This window comes from Mustela nivalis, assembly GCF_964662115.1.
Source record: "Mustela nivalis genome assembly, chromosome: 17".
Classification (NCBI taxonomy): Eukaryota; Metazoa; Chordata; class Mammalia; order Carnivora; family Mustelidae; genus Mustela; species Mustela nivalis.
The window spans coordinates 11,911,205-11,931,909 of record NC_139036.1 but is presented as its reverse complement, the minus strand read 5'-3'; the positions used below and the strand labels follow the sequence as shown (position 1 = coordinate 11,931,909).

General features: G+C 51.4%; 1 protein-coding gene across 3 annotated transcripts; it reads right to left on the bottom strand.

The window, feature by feature from the left end:
- Nucleotides 1–92: 92 nt before the first annotated feature.
- Nucleotides 93–16,016, bottom strand: P2RX5 (purinergic receptor P2X 5). Of its 3 annotated transcripts, XM_082705821.1 has the most exons (14): nt 15,981–16,016; nt 15,269–15,745; nt 11,149–11,299; nt 10,431–10,502; nt 10,070–10,145; nt 9,887–9,983; nt 9,536–9,616; nt 9,060–9,198; nt 8,346–8,482; nt 7,791–7,884; nt 7,592–7,657; nt 5,465–5,547; nt 4,472–4,621; nt 93–3,726 (listed from the first exon to the last, which is right to left on the bottom strand). In XM_082705821.1, the coding sequence occupies exons 2-14, from the start codon at nt 15,289–15,291 to the stop codon at nt 3,657–3,659; spliced, it is 1,239 nt and encodes a 412-aa protein (XP_082561947.1). In that variant the 5' UTR covers nt 15,292–15,745; nt 15,981–16,016; the 3' UTR covers nt 93–3,656. The 3 variants fall into 3 exon arrangements, with proteins under 3 accessions (XP_082561947.1, XP_082561945.1, XP_082561946.1); XM_082705819.1 differs by lacking the exon at nt 15,981–16,016 and having other exon boundaries at nt 15,216–15,451; XM_082705820.1 differs by lacking the exons at nt 4,472–4,621; nt 15,981–16,016 and having other exon boundaries at nt 15,216–15,451.
- Between the last annotated feature and the right edge of the window lie 4,689 nt (nt 16,017–20,705).

Genomic DNA, 20,705 nt, shown 5'->3' with positions numbered 1-20,705 from the left:
GTGTCTGCCTGTTGGTGTCACTTTCTCCTTAAATTTTCTTCTAAAACACAGAGTGACCAAAAAGATATGAAAGGGGAAAAAATCAAGATACATTTAAAGTTAAAACCTTTTATTGTTTTATAACCAAATAAAAATATCAGAATACATTTACCAGGCAGGTCCCAGACAATGGTTGCCATCATTCCTCCTTTAATTCTGTGCACTGGCCTATGGGAAAACAAACAGCTGGAAGAAAAGTGCGCCTTTTGAACAGACAGTACTCTAGGGTCCACTAGAGAGTGCTCTGAGGAAAGCTGCATTACTTGGGTGGGGGAGGGTAGATCACAATCAAGTAGAACTCTTTTTCAGACATGCAAGATGCCATTCCAAGTGGGATGATCTAGGGACTCTGCAGGACACCGTAGTCTTTAGCTGGGGTGCTCTGATTCCTGGAGGAAGTCACGTTCCCCTTTACAGCTCTGAGAAAGGAAGAACTGATAGGGTGGTGGGGGCAAAAAGGCAGCCATGACTGGTCAGTCCTAGTGACCCCTATATCAGGAGTAGAGGACATTACACTCTAATGGCTGGTCCCCTTGATAGTAGCACCCAATTTACAAATCCCATTGGCCAGCAGGATGACACTCCCAAGGCATAATATTAATCATTAGGAAAATACCAGGTTAATGGCTTTAGGCCAGGGCCTGAAGGTAGCATAGATGGTTCGGGTGAGCCTGTAATGTCAGCATGGAAAGGAGCTCTGGAGAGGTTGGCATGCTCATCTTCCTGAGAGCAACTGATGCCCTGAAGGAAAGGGGCTTTCCCAGTGGGGCTTAGGTTCCCACTTCACTTCCCATTTCAAAGCCAGTTTCTGTAAGATTCATGAACTTTCCACTCATGTACCAAGATTACATAAAAATGTGGGGGAGGGTAGCTGTGCAAAAGCAAGGAAACGCAGTGTGCAATACCATCCAGAAGCTGGAATGGGGTCACTGGCTTTTCTGACCACAGAACCATGAATTGTGTAGGGGAGGTTACCTAGAAAACATGGCTGGACTGGAAGCTAAGTCCTCTGTGACAGTGAAGTTTAATGGGGCAACCCTTAAAATCAGTCAGAAAAGGTTAAGATAGCCTCATAAAACCAGATTCAGTCACACTGTCTCCATCCAGTTCCTCAGTTACTCCTTTTCATGTCGAGGTGTTTATACACGTGTGGTTCCCTTATCTGGAATGCTTCCCCATCACCTAGTTAGACTGCTTTCATTTTTCAGCTTATATGTACGATCCTTGGGGAAACCTCTGGCTATCGCTTACTGAAAATTCAGTTTGTGATCATTGGCGTGACCACTGATGAAGGCTCACTTCCTCCCAGACTGTAAGCACTTGTTCAGGGACGGTTTTAGTGTTTCTCACAACTGTGTTTTCAGATTTAGTCCCACACCTGTCAACAGGTACCCAATAAATATTTACTAATTGAAGGAAGCCACTTCCTTCCATGTAAGACAAATAGTACAACTTGTCCCCAAGTTATGTGGCTGCTGCAAAGCAATTCTAACAATAGGTTCAAAGAAACTAGACTAACTCCTAAGCAGCCATGATGCCTGCCTTTTTTACTTCCTCCCAAACATAAAAGTAACATGCTAGATTATCAAATCCTAAGGTTTGCCTTAGGATTTGAACACCATAGTGGATCACCCGGATTATTCACTTTCGATTCAGAGAGCAAGTGGCCTTGTTGACAGGTTACCAGCCCAGAACGAGAGACCTTCTTGCAGTTCCCTCTGACCTTCTCCAAAGGCCCCCAGTGGAAGGATGCTTCCGTCCTCCTCTGTGTGCAGAGAAAAACCAAACCCTGGTGACTTGAGGGAGGCCCAGAGAGAGCACTTCCAAAGAGGACACTGCCTAGCGTCCGTCCGGGTAACTATGCAAACAAAGCCCTGGAGCTTGCCCGGCCAGAGGCAGCACCATAGGCCTTTGCTCCTGAGCCATCAGACAACAGTGAGCGATGAGTTCTGGGTCTCTCCCTTGGGGTTTACACAGGGACTCCTCAGACACTGAAAGAGGGAGAAATGAGCTAGCAGACTCCCCAGCCCAGTACTTAAAGTGTCCTCCATTGTGTCCCTTTCTGACAGAGGAGACTTGGTCTGATCTTGTAAGCATCAGGCAAAGTTCATTTCCTGTGTGAGGGCACAAGGAGCCACTGAGTAGATACTCCACAAAACAGGAGAGCCTCTTGGAATGGGTAACACAGGTTGCCTCGTGGGAGGGAAGCTTTTCATTCTCTATAATCTTTTGTACCTTTTAGTTTTTGAATCATGTAAGTATTATCTAGTCAAAATATTTTAATTGAAATACACGGAGCTTGCCACTTTCCTGGGGTGGGGTGGAATCCTATTGCTCTCCAAGTACAACGTGTATCAGTCTGACCTAGAAATAGGCAGCATCTGTCAAAGCCAGCCTTTTCCTGCCTTGAACCTGGTCTTGGCATATCTCTTTAACCAGTGCTCTCAACCAATAATGTTCACACGAATCACCTAGGAATCTTGCTGAAACACAGGTTCTGATGGAGGACAAGGGAGGGGCCCGCAACTGCCATCTCCAACAGCCTCCTAGGGGAGGCTGATGCTGCTGGTGTAGGCCACACTTGAAGTGGTGAGGCTCTACAGCCACTAGGGGGGAAGCAGCTTGGGTCTGCAGGGTGGAGGCGGGATGCAGCAGGGTGGGGAAGGAGAGGCTGGGGTGAGGGGTTAGGGCCGCCCTATTAACAGTTGCTTCCGGGCCAAGTGAGCTCCACCTATTGTATCTCCTTACCCCTTCAGACCCAGCCTTGGAGGAGAAACAGAGGGAGGCTAGGTCGGGACACCCAGCTGCACAGAACTGCAAGAGACAGACAGATGCTTTCCTATTTGGGTGAGACACAATGCCCAAAGCTTCCATAGACTGGGTGGGTAGACTGGAGCAGAGGCCTCCCTGCCTCTGCTTCCCCACCTTAGCTGGAAACCCTCAGAGGCTGCCTCTCCCCCAAGGGCCAGTTGCCTCCTTACACATGTCCAGTCCTTTCCTGGTTGCTTCCTTGGCCACCTTTAAATTTTTTCCCTGAGGGCAAGGCCAATTGTCCCCTTGGATGTTAGCCAGAGTCTTTCTCCAAGGAGCCACCATTCTCAACAGGGATTTGTGAAAGTCTCAACCAGAGGCAGGAGGAAGGCCAGGGTGGCTGAGGCTGGCTGTGAGGTCTGCTGGCTCTGGAGGGAATTACATGTGTGCTCCCCTCCCTGAGGGCCAGGTCAGCATCTCATTTAAGCATCTCTTGGATAGGGCACAGCCCATAGCAAATAATATGTATCAGACGAATGCATGAATGAATGCGTGAACATTTTTCATTTCAGAAAAATAAAAGAACTCTAGTACCACCCAGGCCCCTGACCTTCTCCCACTTGCTTCTTCCAGGCCTCCTTTTGTAGATCTGAGCCACTCTGGCCACTAAGAGGCTGCCTCACCCCTGCCACACACACCCAACACACATAACAAAAAGCTCCATAGCAAGACCCCAAAGAGCAGAAGAGATGGCCGTGCCTGGAAGCACCTGTCCCATGCAGACACAAAGACAATTTTCAGTTCAGGGCTGCAGGTGCCTTGGCCCCAACATCTTCAGCAAATCTGTTCTCAGCGGATACCTCTGGCTAGGCCTCTGCTGTCTGCAGGTTCTGTAGCTGCTCCGCGTTGACCTTTCCGTTCCCCAGGTGGCCAGTCCTGTGTGTGGATGGGTGAGGGGGCACACAGAGGACAATTGGGCACCCTGTGAATGGGGACGGCCACCCTAAAGGCAGACCCCACCCGCAGCAGCCTCTCACGGGCAGCCCAGCAGAGAGAGCGAGTCCCTGGCCACCGCCCAGACACGCGCAGGTGCTCGGAGTCTCCGGAGCTGTACCGGCAAATTGAGCAGCAGCCACCATGCTGGTACGTGGGGGCACCCAGAGCCTCCCACAGCGACAGGCAAGGAAGGCATCTGATGAGGAGCAGGGGAATGGAGGGCTTGATAAGGCAGAAAGACCTGATGGAGAAGAACTGGATTCTAGAGATGTACTGGCCCTTTCAAATCCCAGCTCTGCCATTTATCAGCTGTGTGACTCGAGCAAGTTACTTAACCTTTCTTGCTTCCATTTCCTCATTAGGAGAATAGGGACTATAGGTGTCCACCTCCCTAAGGTGCTGAAACGAGTTCATACATACGAAGAGCTCAGAGAAGTGGCAGGCAGAGTGAGCCGAGTAGACGGTGGTACTGCTATGATCCTAATGCTGGGAGAGCACAGCAAGCAGGCTGCTCTGTGGGGACTTAAGGGCATAGAGGAAATAACGGGCAAAATGGAGGAGCTAAAGCACCACCTCCCCACAAAGTCCAGCGTGGATGGGCTCTCCTGGGAGCAGGGAGCAGAGGAAAGGGCCCAGCCAACTCTGCAAGGCTCATTCTCGGGGCCTCTGCCCCGCAGCCCCTCACCTGACGGGCTCAAGGAGCTGCTGGCATGGGCAGCCATTCCCCTTCTGGCTGCCGCCTCCGTGGTGCACCTCAGGCTGCTCGGCCTCCTCTGCCTCTGGGGTCCCGCCCTGCTGCGAGGACTCTGCAAGCCCCGGGGGGACCCGTAGGATTCTGGGCGGGATAGGACCCAGTTAAACCTGGCCTGCACAGCCCAGCGGGGGTTGGGAGGCACCCCTCTTCCTCCAGCAGCTCACAGCAGTGGGGTGGGGGCGGATGGTGGCAGAGCTGTGAGGGTTCTGTCAGGGTCCGGGCCAAGGGCTCAGCCTGACTCAGGGCTGGTTCAGTCCGGGGAATGACACGTGGTGGGGTACAGGGGGTGCCCAGGTGCCTATCTGGAGCCCACCATCTGCAATTCCTCTTTCGATCCCAACTCCTCCAGAATGGCTGGGCCAGAGTCCCTTTCTCCTTCCAATCTTCCCACAGACATCAGAATTTCCCACTTATACTATGTTCTGCAGCTATGAATACACACCACCAAGCTCGGGGCCCCAGAGAGCCTGGAAATAGACCTCCAAAGTACAAAACAGGAAATCCATCTTTTTCTTCCCTTACCACTCCAGCTTCCCTTAATCCCTGCCCACCAGGACAACCATGTCCAAGAATACTAAAATTTAAGTGCTAGAAGGCTCTCAGAGGAGAACCTGAGGCCCAAGAAAGGCTGGGACTTGTCTGAAACCACATGGTAGACAGTGGCAGATCACCTGCCCATGGCCTGTTTGTTTCCTACTAGCCGCTCGCAGGCAGCACCAGGTTCTGGAAAGCATGTTCTCAAAACATCCCACCTTCTGCGGCCCTTCCAGGGGAGCTCCCTCCCAGAAGTTCAGCCCTGCCTCCTTCCACACCCCAAGTGCCACCATCCAACCAGTGTAAAGTCTCTAGGCTGGGGAGGGGGAGGCTGATCAAGGGGGCTCCACAAGGGTCCCCTCACACTGCTGGGGAGGAAGCGTCACTGACCTCACTTCCTCGTACTTCTTGTCCCGGTAAAAATGGCTCTTTTTGATGAAGTAGATAAGTACCAGGTCACAGAAGAAAGCTCCCTGCAGCAAAAGAGTTGAGGGTCCTGACTCAGAATCCTAGACTTCCAGAAAGTGCCCTGCACATGACACATAGTACATCCCATCTGATCTTGCACCAACCCCTAAGAGACATCATTGTCCCCAGTTAACAGATGAGGAAAACAGGGCTCAGCAAGAGGCACCTTTGTCAAAAGCCACAAAGCCGGTCCATGGTAGAGCGAAAGCTTGTTCTATCAGGGCAGGCACCCCCTGCACTGCCCTGACCCCATTCAATCCTGTCTTCAGTGAACGTCTGCTGGGCAGTCACCAGGAGACTGGCGCTGCGCTGGAATGCAGGAGGATTAAGACAATGAGACCCTGTGGGGACCGTCCCTTGGGTGCAGGAGACAAGTATGTAAATGATGACAGTGATATAGCCTATGATAAGGACCCGAGCAAGGAAGCAGAAGACAGGACTTTACTCAGCCTGGGGACGGTTATCTGGGCTGAATCTTGAGGGTAGAATGGAGTTTATACAAGGCAAAAAAAAAAAGAAAAAAGAAAGAAAGAAGGGAAAGAGAAAAAGAAAAAAAAAAGCCCACCCAGGAAGGGCACTGCACAGGTAGCAAAGGGGGCTGAGAGATGGGCTCACAGGTGAACCCAGGCCTCTGACTCTGGGTACTGCATGACTCTCCCCCAACCCTGCCCCACCGAGATGTCGAAAATGTTATCACTTGTTCCACAGAGAACACTCTTCCACCTGACCTGGCATCTATCCCCCTTTCCCTATTACCTTTTTTTTTTTTTTAAGATTTTATTTATTTATTTCACAGAGATCACAAGTAGGCAGAGCAGCAGGCAGAGAGAGGAGGAAGCAGGCTCCCCGCTGAGCAGAGAGCCCAATGAGGGGCTTGATCCCAGGACCCTGGGATCATGACCTGAGCTGAAGGCAGAGGCTTTAACCCACTGAGCCACCCAGGCACCCCCCTTTCCCTGTTACCTTTATTTCACAGGTACGTACCCCATGCCCTTGTGTTCTGACTTACCCACAACATAGGGAAGTAATCACTGACAGTGGCCCGCCTTAAGAAAGTCACATAAGCAAACACGCAAGACTCCCAATAGTGGCTCTTTGCAGTAAAGAGGAATCATTTGGGGCTCACTTTCATCGACCACATCTCAGGAGAACAGCCTCGTTGAAGCCTGTTACTCGTTGATACCGTTACACAGTTTCCCCGTCTTAATAAAAAGTCCATCCTCAGTCCTGCCCGAAGCCTCTAACAGGGCAGAGAGGGCAGACAGGACGAGGCTGCAGAAACGCTGGCAAGGAGCTTGGAGCTGGGACGGGCATGAGTCACTCACGGACAGCTCCCATGTCTTTTAAAAAAACTTCCAGAACAACATGGGGGCATGACAAGAGATTCGGAGGAAACCTTTACCTACTCCCCAGCCACTGCTTCCTCTCCTGTGAGCCCCTCTGGGGTCTGGCTGAAGGAACGGATCTGAGGAAGAACTACAGCCTGACTTCCCTGCTGCTCCCCTTTCAGTCCTATGATGTTCAACGTGGGGGGGTGGGGGTTGGTCCCCAAGAGGCAAGCAATTTCTGGTTGTCCCAACTGGGGAAGAAAGCACTGCTGGCATCTAGCAAGTAGAGGTATCTAGTGCAGTGTTATTAACCATCCACCAGTGCACAGAGGGCCCTCCACAAAAAAGAATTATCTGGCCCAAACTGTCAGCAGGGCCACAGCTGAGAAGCCCTGTATATAGCTGGGTCCTGCCTCTTTTTAGCAGCAGTGGAGATGAGGCTTCGGAAGTTCAGGGACTGACCCAGGATCCCAGAGGAGCCCAGCCCCGCCCTGAGCTCAAGCCCCAGGCAGGTGTTTCTCTGGCTCTCGAAGTAGAGACTCCGGCAGTCACTGCCACCTGGGGGCTGCTGGCAGGTGGCGGGTCTCAGAAAGCCTGACCTGCATCCCACCTACGATGCCTGCTCTCATTCTTCTAAAGCATCAGCACGGCACCTCTCGAGCAGCTTCCCCCCTCCCCGGCCAGTGCTCAGAGGGTTCAGGTGAAGAGGGGGAGTACTCACCGCACCCATGAGCGCCACCCCGGAGCCGATGTTGATGATCGTGGGGATGATGCTGAACTTCCCTGCCTGGAGCACAGAGAAACAAAGCAGGCTGAACATGGGGCGGGGGCGTGGAGGGGAAACAGTAGGCTCCCTAGGGACTCCAGCATGCCCCACTCCAGACCTGCCCAGCCTCAGGATGGGAGATCACCGCACACACCTTGCCATTCACCATCACATCAAAGCGGATCCCATAGGCTTTCATCAGCGTGCGGAACTCCACTCCAGCTCCATCTCGGTAGTATTTGGCGAACCTAGCGGAGACCTTCCCTGCTTGGCAATGCGTACTTGGCTGCTTTGGAGATTTATAAGCACCCCCAAGCCCCAGCTCTTAGCAGCCATGGGGAAGGTTATGGATCCTCGTGCTAAAACTGTGGTAACGATACATCCAGACACTTGAAATCCTTACAAACATTCTCTAAGAGGCAAGGGCTTTCCCATTACATGCTGGGCCAACCCAGGGCCACCAAAGCACTGAGGAAGGTGACCCAGCTAAGAAGCCAAGCCTCAGCTTCCCAGTGAGCCCAGAGGGGGACAGAAACTTCTCTCCTCTCCCAGTGATGCCCCTGCCTGCCATCCCTCATCTCTCCTCAGCTCTTCCTCCCTCTACTTCCCACTCAAAAACCCATGCCCGGTAAGGGGTGTCAGAGTGCTGACATCCAGAAGAGGACAAAATGTGAACAGGGTAACAAGACAACAATTCTGCCCCACTTACCTGAAGTTGTACCCGGAGGAGATTGAGTTTTCTGAAAATTTGTTGTCCAGACGGCTAAAAGAATAGTGAGGGTTGCACTCAGAAGGCGCTTTATCAAGATCACAGTCCCATTCAATCTGAATTCCTATCACACCACCCTGACAAAGAAGAGACAAGAATCAGTGCACAGAACTTTATGGAAGCGGACAGAAGACACCGACCAGCTCCTCACAGGGAGCTGGACAAGACCGGGAAAGGACTCGGGCCAAGGGTCAGGCCCACTGGAGCATCCTTCCAGGAAGAACGTGGAAGTTCCAGGGTCCTAGCCCCACTTTTGGAGCGGCCGAGAAAAGCACACTGCCTAGAGCGCCCAACCCCAGATCTCTCCTGTCTCATGCTTCCATGAGTGAGAACCTACAATGGGCTGGGCACCTCACCCAAGAGCCAGGATGTGCCAGTGAGGCTTCTTCTGGCTCAGTTTCCACGGATGCCCCAAGGACTGAGAACCAAACAGCAGGTGCTCAGTGTGCCTGCCACTGAGTGCCTGAGTTCTGCCAGGCTGTGTGTCCTACTAATTCTGAAGACAATTCTGAAGACTTAGTCTTCTGAAGAATTATTTTGATGGACTTAGTCCATCCCACTCCAGGAGTCTCCGTCTTCGTGACAGAGCCCAGACCCAGAGCTCTTGGGCCCCCGGGCCCCCCAGACACGGCTCCCTCGATGCACAGCACATACCTGCAGGGCTATCTCCTGGAAGTTGCTCCCCGTCCAGCTGACCACAGACCCCAGTCGGAAGATGGGGCAGTAGGGGTTCTTTGGGCCAAACTGACAGGACTTCAGGAAGGCTCTGTCTTTGGTGTCCAGCACATTGGTCCTGGAGGCCATGAACATATAGTGACATGAGGCTGAAATGGGCCTTTTCCAGGCCAGAGACAGCCTGATGCAGGCATCACTGGGCCTTTCCCTGGCCCAGGCTGAGTCCCTGATTTTAGCCTCAAACCCTCACTACTACCCCCTCAGCCGCCCCCCCCAAAACCTACTGCATTCAAGGACAGAACCCCATTCCTACAACAAGGGGAAGGGGTGCTCCAGCATCACTCAGTGGTTCACCCACACAGGAATGTCACATACACCCATACACCAGGCACACAGCTCCATGCACAGTGACAAGGAGGCAGGCCCCAGATCCCCAGTAACCAAGTCCCACGTACTTGGAGAAGTTGAACTTGGGGAAACGGATGAAGTTCTTTATATAAACGGTGAAGTCTTCAGCCTTGCCCAGGAGTGGCTTCCTGAAAACCAAGCCAGGACAGCCTGTCCAGGAGGCCCTGCCCCTGTTCCCTCTGTACATCCCCCAGGCCTGTGACAGGGCCGAGGCCTGCCTGCCCCCTGGGTCCCCTGGAGCCTTTGCCAGGCCATTAATTTGATCATGTTGGCATGGACCTGGGGCTTTGTCGGGTGTCCTCAGAAAGGGGATCCAGAGTAGACGTATCTCCACCACCAGGCTGAGAACCAGTCCCTGCCCAGATGCTCTTCAGGGTCCCGAGGCTAGAGCCACTCACACTGGCCTGGGCTTCGTCTCCACTGGGCACCAGGCGAAGATCTCACAGGTGCCCCTTTGCATGTTCCCCACCCGCAGGCAGCGTCCAGTCTTCACTCCTGCAGGATTGGGACAGAGACAATGCTCGAAGCCTCCTGGCTCCGTTCCCCACTTTGCTCCCAGCCCTAGCTATTCCAGGCCTCACCATTTCCAGCCACAACAGGCTCCCCAGGAGGACAGTCACTGTCTGCGTAGCACCAGGCATCTGGAATGCTTTCACTCTGCCAGAAAGAAAGGACAGCTGGGTGGAGGAGTTTCCCTGAAGGGGCCCCAGTTCAGAACCAGGTCCCACCCCAGGAACTAGGACAGGGGTTCCTCCCCTGAGTGGGACTACACACCCTTTGAGAACCTGCTTCTCCCCCAAGCAATGCAGGTACATGCTCTGGCACACGTATCCCCTGGGGCACTTGGAGGAGATAGAAATCCCTGCTTCAGGAGATGGGTGGACCCCAACCACTGCTGGAAGCTCTCCTACCCGCTCCCCAGCTTTCTGCACCCCATCAAACCTCAGCACAGGTTTCCTGCCGCTGGTTGGGAGTCACAATCAAGTTGGTGACTACGAAGAAGACGTTCTCTCCCTGAGGAACCAAAGAGGAGTTGAGGGATATCTTCCTTCCCTCTTGGGGACCCTCGTTCCCAGGCTTCCTGGCAGGGGTTGGGTGTCTGCATAGGTGTTGAGGACAATAGGGCCACAAAATCAGCAGATTTTGCCCACTGACTTTGAAGTCTCTGAGTAGACATCCCTGGATAGGTCCCTTTCAGGCCCACAATCCCAAACTGTCCCCTCCATGAATTCCTATGCTGAGCTCAGTCCCTGGGATCCAAGCCCAGATCTGGGAGAAGAGGCCCAGGCAGGGTGGCCAAGGCCCTGGCCCAGGCCGATTGGGAAAAGGCCAGGGAGCCATTCCCAAGGGCAGTCAGTGGCTAATACAAGGAAGCGGTTCTCTGTTGCCAGGCCACCTGACTCACACTGACCTGAGCGTTCTTGGGGCCTCCTTTGGTTTCTAAGGGCTCAGGGTTTATTGGGAAGGGAGTGGTCCCATAGACACAGTCAGGGAGGACAGGGGTCGGCATCAGGGGGAAGGAGCTGGGCAGGGTCGCTGTCGAAACCCTGGCAGCTATCCTGGGCCAAGGGAGTCCCTAGATAGCTGAGCACCTTCCTATGTGACCCACCCCGAGCCAGGCCCTGCCAGCCCAGGCCCCAGTGCTGCATGGGACTCAGACCTGGGGTGGGATGACGTAGTCAGCAACATCCCAAAGCCGCTCCCCAAGCTCAGATGTGTTGGTGAAGGTCACGCCCTTGACTTTGGTGACAATGCTGCTCTGCAGGGAAGTGTCAGTGTCTTGGTAACCCTTCTTCACCAGGAACACCCAACTGTAGGGAAAGGGTCAACAGGTGGGCATCAGCCTCATTGCTGTCCTCGGAATTTTCCACAGGGGCTTCACCTTTCCCACCAGCTCCTGGGCAGGGGGCACATTTCCAATGCTGCCTGCAAGCTGGTTCTGCAAGCAGCAGAGGTGGCAAGCAATCCCAGAAAAGGGAGATGGCTGCTCTCAGGGGCTGAGGCCCTGAAGATGGTGAAGGCTGGGCTAAGGTGATGTGACCTCAAGAGAGCCAGTGAATTCTGGGAGTTAACACAGGGTAACAGTGCCTCCCTCCAGGGGTGTGAGGACAGTTAAAGAAGATGATACATAGCCTGAAACTGTTCACGGAGAGACGGACAAATCCAAACTAAGGGGCATTCTACAAAACGAGAGTACAAATCCTACATTCTTTGACAACCAAAACACACACAATAAAGGAACAGATAGATAAGTGGAACTTCATCCAAATTAAAAACTTTTGTACATCAAAGGACACTATCAAGAAAGTGAAAAGATAACGCACAGAATGGGAGAAAATATTTGCAGATCATAGAGTCAAGATCTAGTAACCAGAATATTTAAAGAACTCTTACAACTCAGCCATGAAAAAGACAAACAACCCAATTTAAAAATGGGCCAAGGATTTGAGTAGACATTTCTTCACAGAAGATATCGAGACAGCCAATAAGCCCATGATAAGATGCTCAACATCGTTAGTCATCAAGAAAATGAAAATCAGAACCACAATGAGATACTACTTTACACCAAATAAGATAGCTGTAATTAAAAAAAAAAAAAAAGGAAAATAACAAGTGTTGGTGAGGATGTAGAAAAATTGGGACTCGCTGATAGCTGGTGCAGCTGCTGTGGAAAACAGCTTGGTAGTTGACCCAGCAACTTACTAACAAAAATATATATCCAAGAGAACTGAAAACATATATCCACACCCAAACTTGCACATGAATGTCCTTCATAATGTTATTTGTGAGAGTCAAAAAGCAGAAACAGTCCAAACAAAATGTGGGTATTTTTTAGCTATAAATGGAATGAAGTACTAATTCATGCTATCCCGTGGATAAACATGGAAAACACTATGTTAAGTGAAGAAGCCAGACCAAAAAAAAACCACATGTCGTATGATTTGATTTATATAAAATGTCCAGAAGAGGTAAATCTATAGAGACAGAAAGTACATTGGTGGTTGCCAGGGGCTGGGGGTAAGGGGAAATTCCTACTGACTGCTAATAGATGTGGGTTCCTTTTTGGAGTGTTGGAAATGTTCTGAAATAAGACAGTGGTTGACAGTTGTACAACATTGTGAATGTACTAAAAACCACTGAATCGTATAATTTTAAATAGTTAAAATCATGAATTACATGTTAGGTGAATTTTACTTCAACTAAAAAGTTGTAATAAAATAAAAATCCTCAACTTTTCAAAAAACATCAATGTCATGAAATACAAGACAGTCTCAGGTATAATTCCATTTTAAAGGAGACTAAGAAGACAAAATGAATGGATGCAAGGCAAGCTTTCAGAATTTTTTTTTTTGCTATTACAGATAATTATAAGAGTAATTTACAAGAGATCCATAGATTAGAAAATAATATTGTTTCAGTGTTAATGATCTAATTTTCATAGGTGTACTTAGTTAAGTAAGAGAATTCCTTGGTTTTAAGAAATACGCACTCAAGGGGTGCCTGGGTGGCTCAGTCAGTTAAGCCTCTGCCTCAGCTCAGGTCATGATCTCAGGGTCCTGGGATTGAGCCCAGCAGGGAGTCTGCTTCCCCTCCTCTCTCTGCCTGCCTCTCTGCCTACGTGTCAAACAAACAAACAAAATCTTAAAAAAAAAAAAAAAATGCACTGAAGGCTTTAGTAGTAAAGTGGCATAATGTCTACAACTTACTCTTTTTTAAAAAAGAGTTATTTATTCACTTATTTATTAGAGAGAGAGCATGCAAGTGAGGGCAGAGAGAGAGAGAGAGAAGCAGATACCCTGATGATCCCATCTTACACCCGCTGACCATGACCGGAGTCCAAATCAGGAGCCAGGTGCTCGACCAGCTGAGCCACATGGACACCCCTGCAACTTACTCTTCAACAGCAAAAACTGCATATATACACACACAACATGTGTATGTGGAGAAAAAAAGGGGAGAGGACAACACAAATGTAGTAAAATGTTAACATCTGGGGAATCTAGGTGAAGGATTTATTTTTTTTTTTTTTATTCGACAGAGACAGATCACAAGTAGGCAGAGAGGCAAGCAGAGAGAGAGGAAGGAGGAAGCAGGCTCCCTGCTGAGCAGAGAGCCCGATGCGGAACTCGATCCCAGAACCCTGAGATCATGACCTGAGCTGAAGGCAGAGGCTTTAACCCACTGAGCCACCCAGGCGCCCCTGAAGGATTTTTTTTTAAGTTTGTACTACTCCTGTAACTTTTCTGTAAGTCTAAAATGTCAAAATACAAAAAAAAAAAATAATTTTTTTTTTTAATGAGATGGCACATATAAATTGCTTAGCACAGTGAGGGCTGGGCCATAGAAGAACTCAAAATGGGATCTAACCAACCTAGTGTTGACGTATACTGTTAAGGTTAGAGATTGTCCAGGTTAATCCTTTAGAAAAAGTTGGGGAAACGGAGGCCAGGGAAGGGCAGGAAGTAGCCTGCCTGAGGTTATGCAGGAGTGGCAAGTGGGGGGGGGGGGTTTGTCCTTCACCTCTGAGTGCCAGTAAGGGTTCTGTGGTGCCAACCAGGATGTGCTCACCCTCTTCATCTCTGGGGCAGACCTGCTACATCCTAGGCCCTAGACTCTCCTGTCCCCCGGGAAACCTGAAAGGGCTGTGCCAACCAGCCATTTTAGTAGGGACACACTGGACCCAGCCTGGACAGAAACATTCTGCAAATGCCCAAGGAACAACATGCATTCATTCATTCATTCATTTCACACCTACTTTCTAAGTGGTTAGATGATGCCAGGCTATGCCTGCCTTCCTGGCATCCCCCAACTGGATGGGAGTCAGACAAGCAAAGGATCCCTATGGAATATATCAGGGGAATGATTCAAGAACCTGGGTCTGAAGGACAAGTGGGCTTTAGCCAAGTAGAGGAGTAAAGGTGTGCCTGGCTGTGGACCGGCATGTACAAAGGTCCTCAGGTGGGAGACATTCGGGTGCCTGAGGGTGGAAGCTCCATGGGCACTTGGCCTCCTTGTGGGGTCAGGGTGGCCCTCTCAGGAGCACCATCTGCTCCTCCCCCAGTCAGGAAATAGGAGGGACTCAACCGAATTCACTAAGGCAGTAAAAGAGGTGCCATTTCCTCCCTCCACCTGTTCCCTCCCTTCTGGGGGGAGGGCTCAGAACAGTGCCTGGCCGAGCAAAGCCCAGGAGTTGCCCCCTCCCCTCATGGTGAGAGGGGGTAAAGGGGAGACAGCCCGTCCAGCCGGTTGCGGGGTAGAGGGCCTCTGGGCAGGACTCCTAGCCGGACACGAGAAAGGCCAGCCAGGGGTGGGGTGAGTTGACAGAAGCGAGTGCCGAGACATGCCAGGCTGCTGAGTGGCCCCAGCCAGGAGCTTAACACATGAGCTCGGTGATTATAAATAACCCACCCGGTGCCCCGGGCCTGCACCAGGCCAACACACCGGGGAGGATCTCTGGGCAACAGCTGGAGCGCAGCCCCCTGCATCTTTGCCCCCCTCCCCCAACCCCCAGAGTTCCAGCCAGAAGGAGCAGCCCGCGCAGAGCCTCCTAAATGAAGGAATGCCGAAGTCCCTGCCCGCATCTCATCTCCTCCACAACCAGTGGGGTAAACGGTGGGCTCCCTCTTCACCTGCCCCTCTTACACCCAAGAGTCCCTTCCCAAGCACAGGGGCAGCGCATCCAGTTCCCGGGCCCAGAGCCTCCCTGAAAGCCCCCGGAGAACTCACACCACCAGGTAGGTCAGGATGGAGACCTGCAGCAGCCGGTAGAGCAGGCCCACCTTCTTGTTCTTGGCGATGACATACTTCTCGGTCTTGTAGTCGAACAGCGACTGGGACAGCCCCTTGAAGCCCGCCTGCCCCATGGCGCCTTGTCACCTGCGCCCGCCGCCCGCGCCGCCACGCGGGTGCCGCATGGGAGCCGCCTCTTGCCGCCTGCTCCGCGCCGGCCCCGGACGGCTGGGCACTGCGGCTCCCGGGGGCGCGGCTCCAAGCGGCAGGGTCGCCGGGGCGGGCGCGCGGGGCCGGAGGCGGGCAGGGCGGGGAGCGCGCGGGGGCGCGGGCCGCTGCTGGCGACGCTGCGGAAGACGCCGCGGAGGGCGGGGGGCCCGGGGCCGGGGGCCGGGGGCCGGGGGGGGGGGGTGGAGGGTGGCGACCTTGCCGCCGCCTCTCCCTCTTCCTCCTCCCGTGACGATGACACACGCCTACGAGGGCATTCTTGAGGCACAGGACCGCCGGTGAGGCCCCCCAACCGGGCGCTGGAGGAGCAGGGGCGAGGAGAGGAGAGTAGGAGGGGCTGCTTCTCCAGCAACCCCGCTTTTTCTCCTCCCAAAGCAATCCTGGGGTGGGTGTTGGATAGATTGAATAGATGGGGAAACTGAGGCCAGGGGAAGAGAGACTTACGGCGTAGGAAGTGAAGGGGGTAGAGAGCATTTGTAGGCAGGCACCCTGGGTTTGATTTTTCCTGCTCTCGGGGGGGACCCTGATTCTCACCACACAGGCTGAGGGAGTCTGAAGACTTGCCTGACCCATGGCTCCTGTGTCCTCTGTGATTAAGTGGGTGTTGCTCCGGGAGCAGCTGCTGTTACTTAAAACCAGACGCTCCCAGGGAGTCAGTTGCCAAGCAGGTCCCAGCACCCACAGCATGAAGAACTCACAGGGTACCTAGAACAGACAGATGGGCTGGGGGTGCCAAGATGCAGGCAGAATCACAAAGTATGCTTGGAGAGAGTTCAAACCAACTGTCTGAAACCTTCCCAGAGCAAGAGATGGGCCTAGTCTAGGGTACTAAGACCACACCCCTCCTCACAACAGGTGAAATTAAGAGGGAGTGGGCACTGGGATGGAGTTTTAGATCGGTTTTAGAACATAGGACAGCCACAGAAAGGCAGAAGCAGTCCTGCTCCTCTCTGCGCTGGCCCTTCACACACCTTCCCTTCCCTGAACCACAGTCTCCAGGGCTTGGAAGGGTCCCGAAAGTTCACCAAGGTGACTCTCTCTAAAAGTAAAGGCTACAGGGCAGTGGGTGTCCAGCTTTAGTGTGCATGGGAATCATTTGGAGGCAAAATGCAAATCCCTGTGCCCTGCCTCTGATATTTTCATTCCCTAAGTCTAGGATGGGGCCTGGGGATCTGTATTTTGCTCTCAAACTGTCGTTTGGGAAGCACAGATCTTTAAACCTTTTCTTCAAATTCAAACACCGTTTCCTCAAAAGGTGTATTCTTATTACCATCCCACCAAAAGTGGTCCCCTACCCCAGTCACTTTCTACCCCGTTTCCCCTTCTTTTTTTTTTTTTAAGATTTTATTTATTCATTTGAGAGAGAGAGCCCAAGCAGTGAGACATGCAGAGGGAGAGGGAGAAGCAGGCTCCCCGCTGAGCAGAGAGCATGATGTGGGGCTCGATCCCAGGACCCCGGGACCATGACCCGAGCGAAAAGGCAGATGCTTAATCCACTGAGCCACCCAGGCACCCCCTGTTTCCCCTTCTTATTCCCTGAAAACACTTGTCATTCTTGCCTAGGATCTTGTTTACTTATTGACTGTGTCCACTGCTAAGACCATAAGCTCTTGGAGCATGGGGACCTTGCCTTTGGACATCTGTGTCTGATGTCCTCTGCTGTATCTGCCATATATTAACTCAATACATATTTGTCAAGTGTGTGAACAAACTCAGCTCCGATTTTTTAAACAGGGAGGGATTTGGAGCTGCCGTCCTGTCCCAGTCATGACTGGGGATTTTAGAAGCTGGTATCATCCTGGGGGGAAGGTTTGGGAATTGTCACCGACCTCACTTCCTCACTCTCCCACCAGCCTCTTCCTCAGCGCTCCTTTCACGTGGCTCTCCAGTACTCAGGGCAGAGGCAGCCTCAATGGAGTGACATCACACCTGTGAAGATTCTATCGACCTGAGTCCACGAGGAAAGTAGCCTTTCAGGGTCTCAAGACCTGGCTTGAAGAAGAGCTTGAGGCTGAAAAACACCCCCACAGGGCCCCTTATCCTTGCATAAGCTGCATATAAGATGGAGCCACAATGGGTCTCTCCACTTCCCGAACTGATTTCCAGGCTTTGTGGCCTGGACTATTTATTCTGCTATGAGACCCCCAGAGACACAGGCCTTCATTTCTCGGGTTGGGTAACTGAGGACCCAGGTCATTGGTCAGAGCTCACTGCTAGCCCCAGTGCAGGGCACTCACCCCTGTTCTTGCTTGCTCAGCCTCTCCCTGAGTACGTACGTACTGTGTGCTGCTGCTAAGGCTGAAATGCAAAGCCCCCCGTCCTCTGAATGTCGTTCGTCCCGACTGTTGCTCTGGCTTTAGAGAAGGGGCTCTGCCCTTATTTGCAGTATGGGCAGCCCTTCCTGAACCCTCCATGACTCAGCGAAGACCAGGCTGCAGTTTCTGATAGAATGGTCATAAAGCTTTAGGGGCCACATGTGGTAGAACTGGAAGGGAAAGGGCCACTCTTGGGGTCAGGCCAGACCCCTCCTGTGGGTTCCCTCATAGCACAGCTTCTCAGACTACGAAGTCCAGACCCATCAGTGGGTCATGATACCCACTTACTGGGTCACAAACAGCATATCCCCTGCTCAAAAGAGGAAGAGAGAAAGGGAAAGAGAGAGAGAGAGAGACGTATCCGTGTGCTTATTAAAGAAGCAAGTGTAGGCACAGTTTCATGAAACTGTTGTTTGGAGTATAGTGTGTGCATATGACTTGGAATGTATTTCTTCCTGGGGTCATGGTCAAAACACTGTGTGAAATGCTTCTGGAACGCTGCAAACCCAAGGGTCTGCAATCCTCCACGTGGGAGGACGGCTCACCACCCCTACAAGTTCAGCTCGACACTCAATACACCTGAAGTGGGAGAAGGGGCCTATGCTTTTTACATTTCCCTTATAAAATTCTAAGTCAGGGGTGTTTCCAAAACTAAGACGTATTCTCCACTTGAAAGAAAATTGCCTGTTGCTTTTGAGTGACAGGTTCTCCAGTTTCTACCTAACCCCATGGCCATATTCTTAAGAGCCCACAAGGTCCCTGTTCCACTGATCTTCCCCAGCAAGGGTGTCTCAGCACCCACTGCTTGCTCAGCCTTCTTCTGGATGCATTCCGTTTGTTGGCTTATTTAATCATCACAACCATAACGCCTACATGGTTGGTACAATCATTATCTTTACATTTACCTAAGAGGATAGAAGTGTCTCTTAGTAAGCATCTGAGCCAGAATTTGAATCCAGGTGATCTGGTTCTGCAGCCCAAGCAATGATGTCCACTGTCACCGTAAGCACAGTGCTTTACAGTTTCCACATCAACTCATGTGACTCACTCTGTGAACCCAGCCGGAGAGGTAACTCTCAGTCCTATTATGCATTTGATGGAACAAGGTCCTAGGTCACCTGAGAAGCTATGGTAGTCCTGGGTCTCCCAGCCATCCACTCAAGGCTCAGTCTTCTAGAACCCGGGGCTTTTCTGAATGACAATGTGGAGCTCACACATTTGCCCTGCTACTGTGGAGGGAAGTCACTACTGAGGCCCAGCCATAGAGGGCTCCTCAAAGGACAACGGACTCTTTCATGATGCCATACCAGAGTGAGGGGCCATTTAAGAGAATGGGCATCATCTTTGGGACCTCCCACTGCTGCTGGGGCAGAGAGCACTCTGGCATGCCAAGAACTGACTGAGTGCCTTGAAACTTCACTTCCTGTCAGGGGTTAGGGATGAATAGCCTGTCTTCAGAGTAGCCAAAACCCCTCCCTGCCTCACCACCATATACCTTCCCTCTCCTCTCCCAAAGGTGTCTACATGATGCTCCATTATAAGTGTTGTCCACTTGAAAGAAGGCTTGGCAGTGAGTGAATTTGTCTATTCTCATCTTGTACACAAGACTTTGTCTAGCTCAGTAACCTAAGGTACCAGCAATAAAGTGATGGGGAATTAGAAAATGAATTTCTAAAGGGCCTTTTTCCTTTGTTTTTCATCTCACTTACTCCTAAGACCTGCCAACATTTTAAACCTATTGTTCTGTGTGGTTTGAACCCATTTCTGTGGCCATCTTGGTCTGTTCTGTGTCCTGAGATAATCACTAGTTAAAAATATGATGGATCCTCAGGGTCCTTGGGTGGCTCAGTTGGATGAGTATCTGACTTGATTTTGGCTCAGGTCATGATCTCCAGGTCTTGGGATCCAGCCCTGTTAGGCTCTGTGCTCAGTGGGAAGTCTTGAGGATTCTCTCCCTCTCCCTCTATTCCTACCCACCCCCCAACTTATGTTCTCTCTCTCAAGAATAAATAAGTAAATCTTTAAAAAAAAAATGGCAGATTCTCAGGTGTTAAAATTGAAACAGGCAGAGCCTCCACGTGTCCCCCCAAAGAAATGTGTTAGACTCTTTAGTTAGTGGAATTCAGGCCCTCCTGACTCTGATTCCAACCTTTTCCCCATACCATTCTCTCTTCCTTCTCCTATGAATTTTAGAGATTATAAGGGAGGAAGCATAGTGCAATAGAGTGAACCTTAGAGGCAGGAGAATTGCAAGGAAATCACCCCTTTAATCAAGAAAAACCCATTCTGTAGGAGATGAGAAGGAGTTTCTAGGAGGGAAACCATGGGCTGGCTGCAGGTGGGTGGCACTACTGTGTTTCCATCAGAGGCCTGGAGGTATCACTCGGTCACCCTGCGGCCTCCAAAGACACATGGTTTCCTCCTTTTCTCTCCAGCCCTAGTAAGGCTTCTCCCAGTATTAGAGCTTTTCCTTTAGGCTGAGGAGATTAACAAACCCAGAAAATGTTCTCCCCCAAATTAAAGGAAGACAAAGAGACATTAAAAACCTCACAAATTCCATAAAATAATATGGTTCTTGGAGGTCCAGATATTACTTACACATAGTGAATGTGTTTCCACTTCCCACCCCCAAGGAGAGGAGGGTTCATGCAGGGCCTAGAGGTAGAAGATTTGAGTCTATGCTGGAGCACAAAAGGAGATCACAGCAATGTAAGAAAGGCCTTTGAGGACCATCTGCAGACCTGGCCTTTCTTCAGAGTCCCAAGTCTCCTGGATGGCACAGAAGGGACAGGAGTGGGAAAGGCATGGTGCGGAAAGGGTTTTACAAAAGGTCCCACAAACCACAGGGTGCCTGGGTGGCTCAGTGGGTTAAAGTCTCTGCCTTCAGCTCAGGTCATGATCCCAGGGTCCTGGGATCAAGCCCTTCATTGAGCTCTCTGCTCAG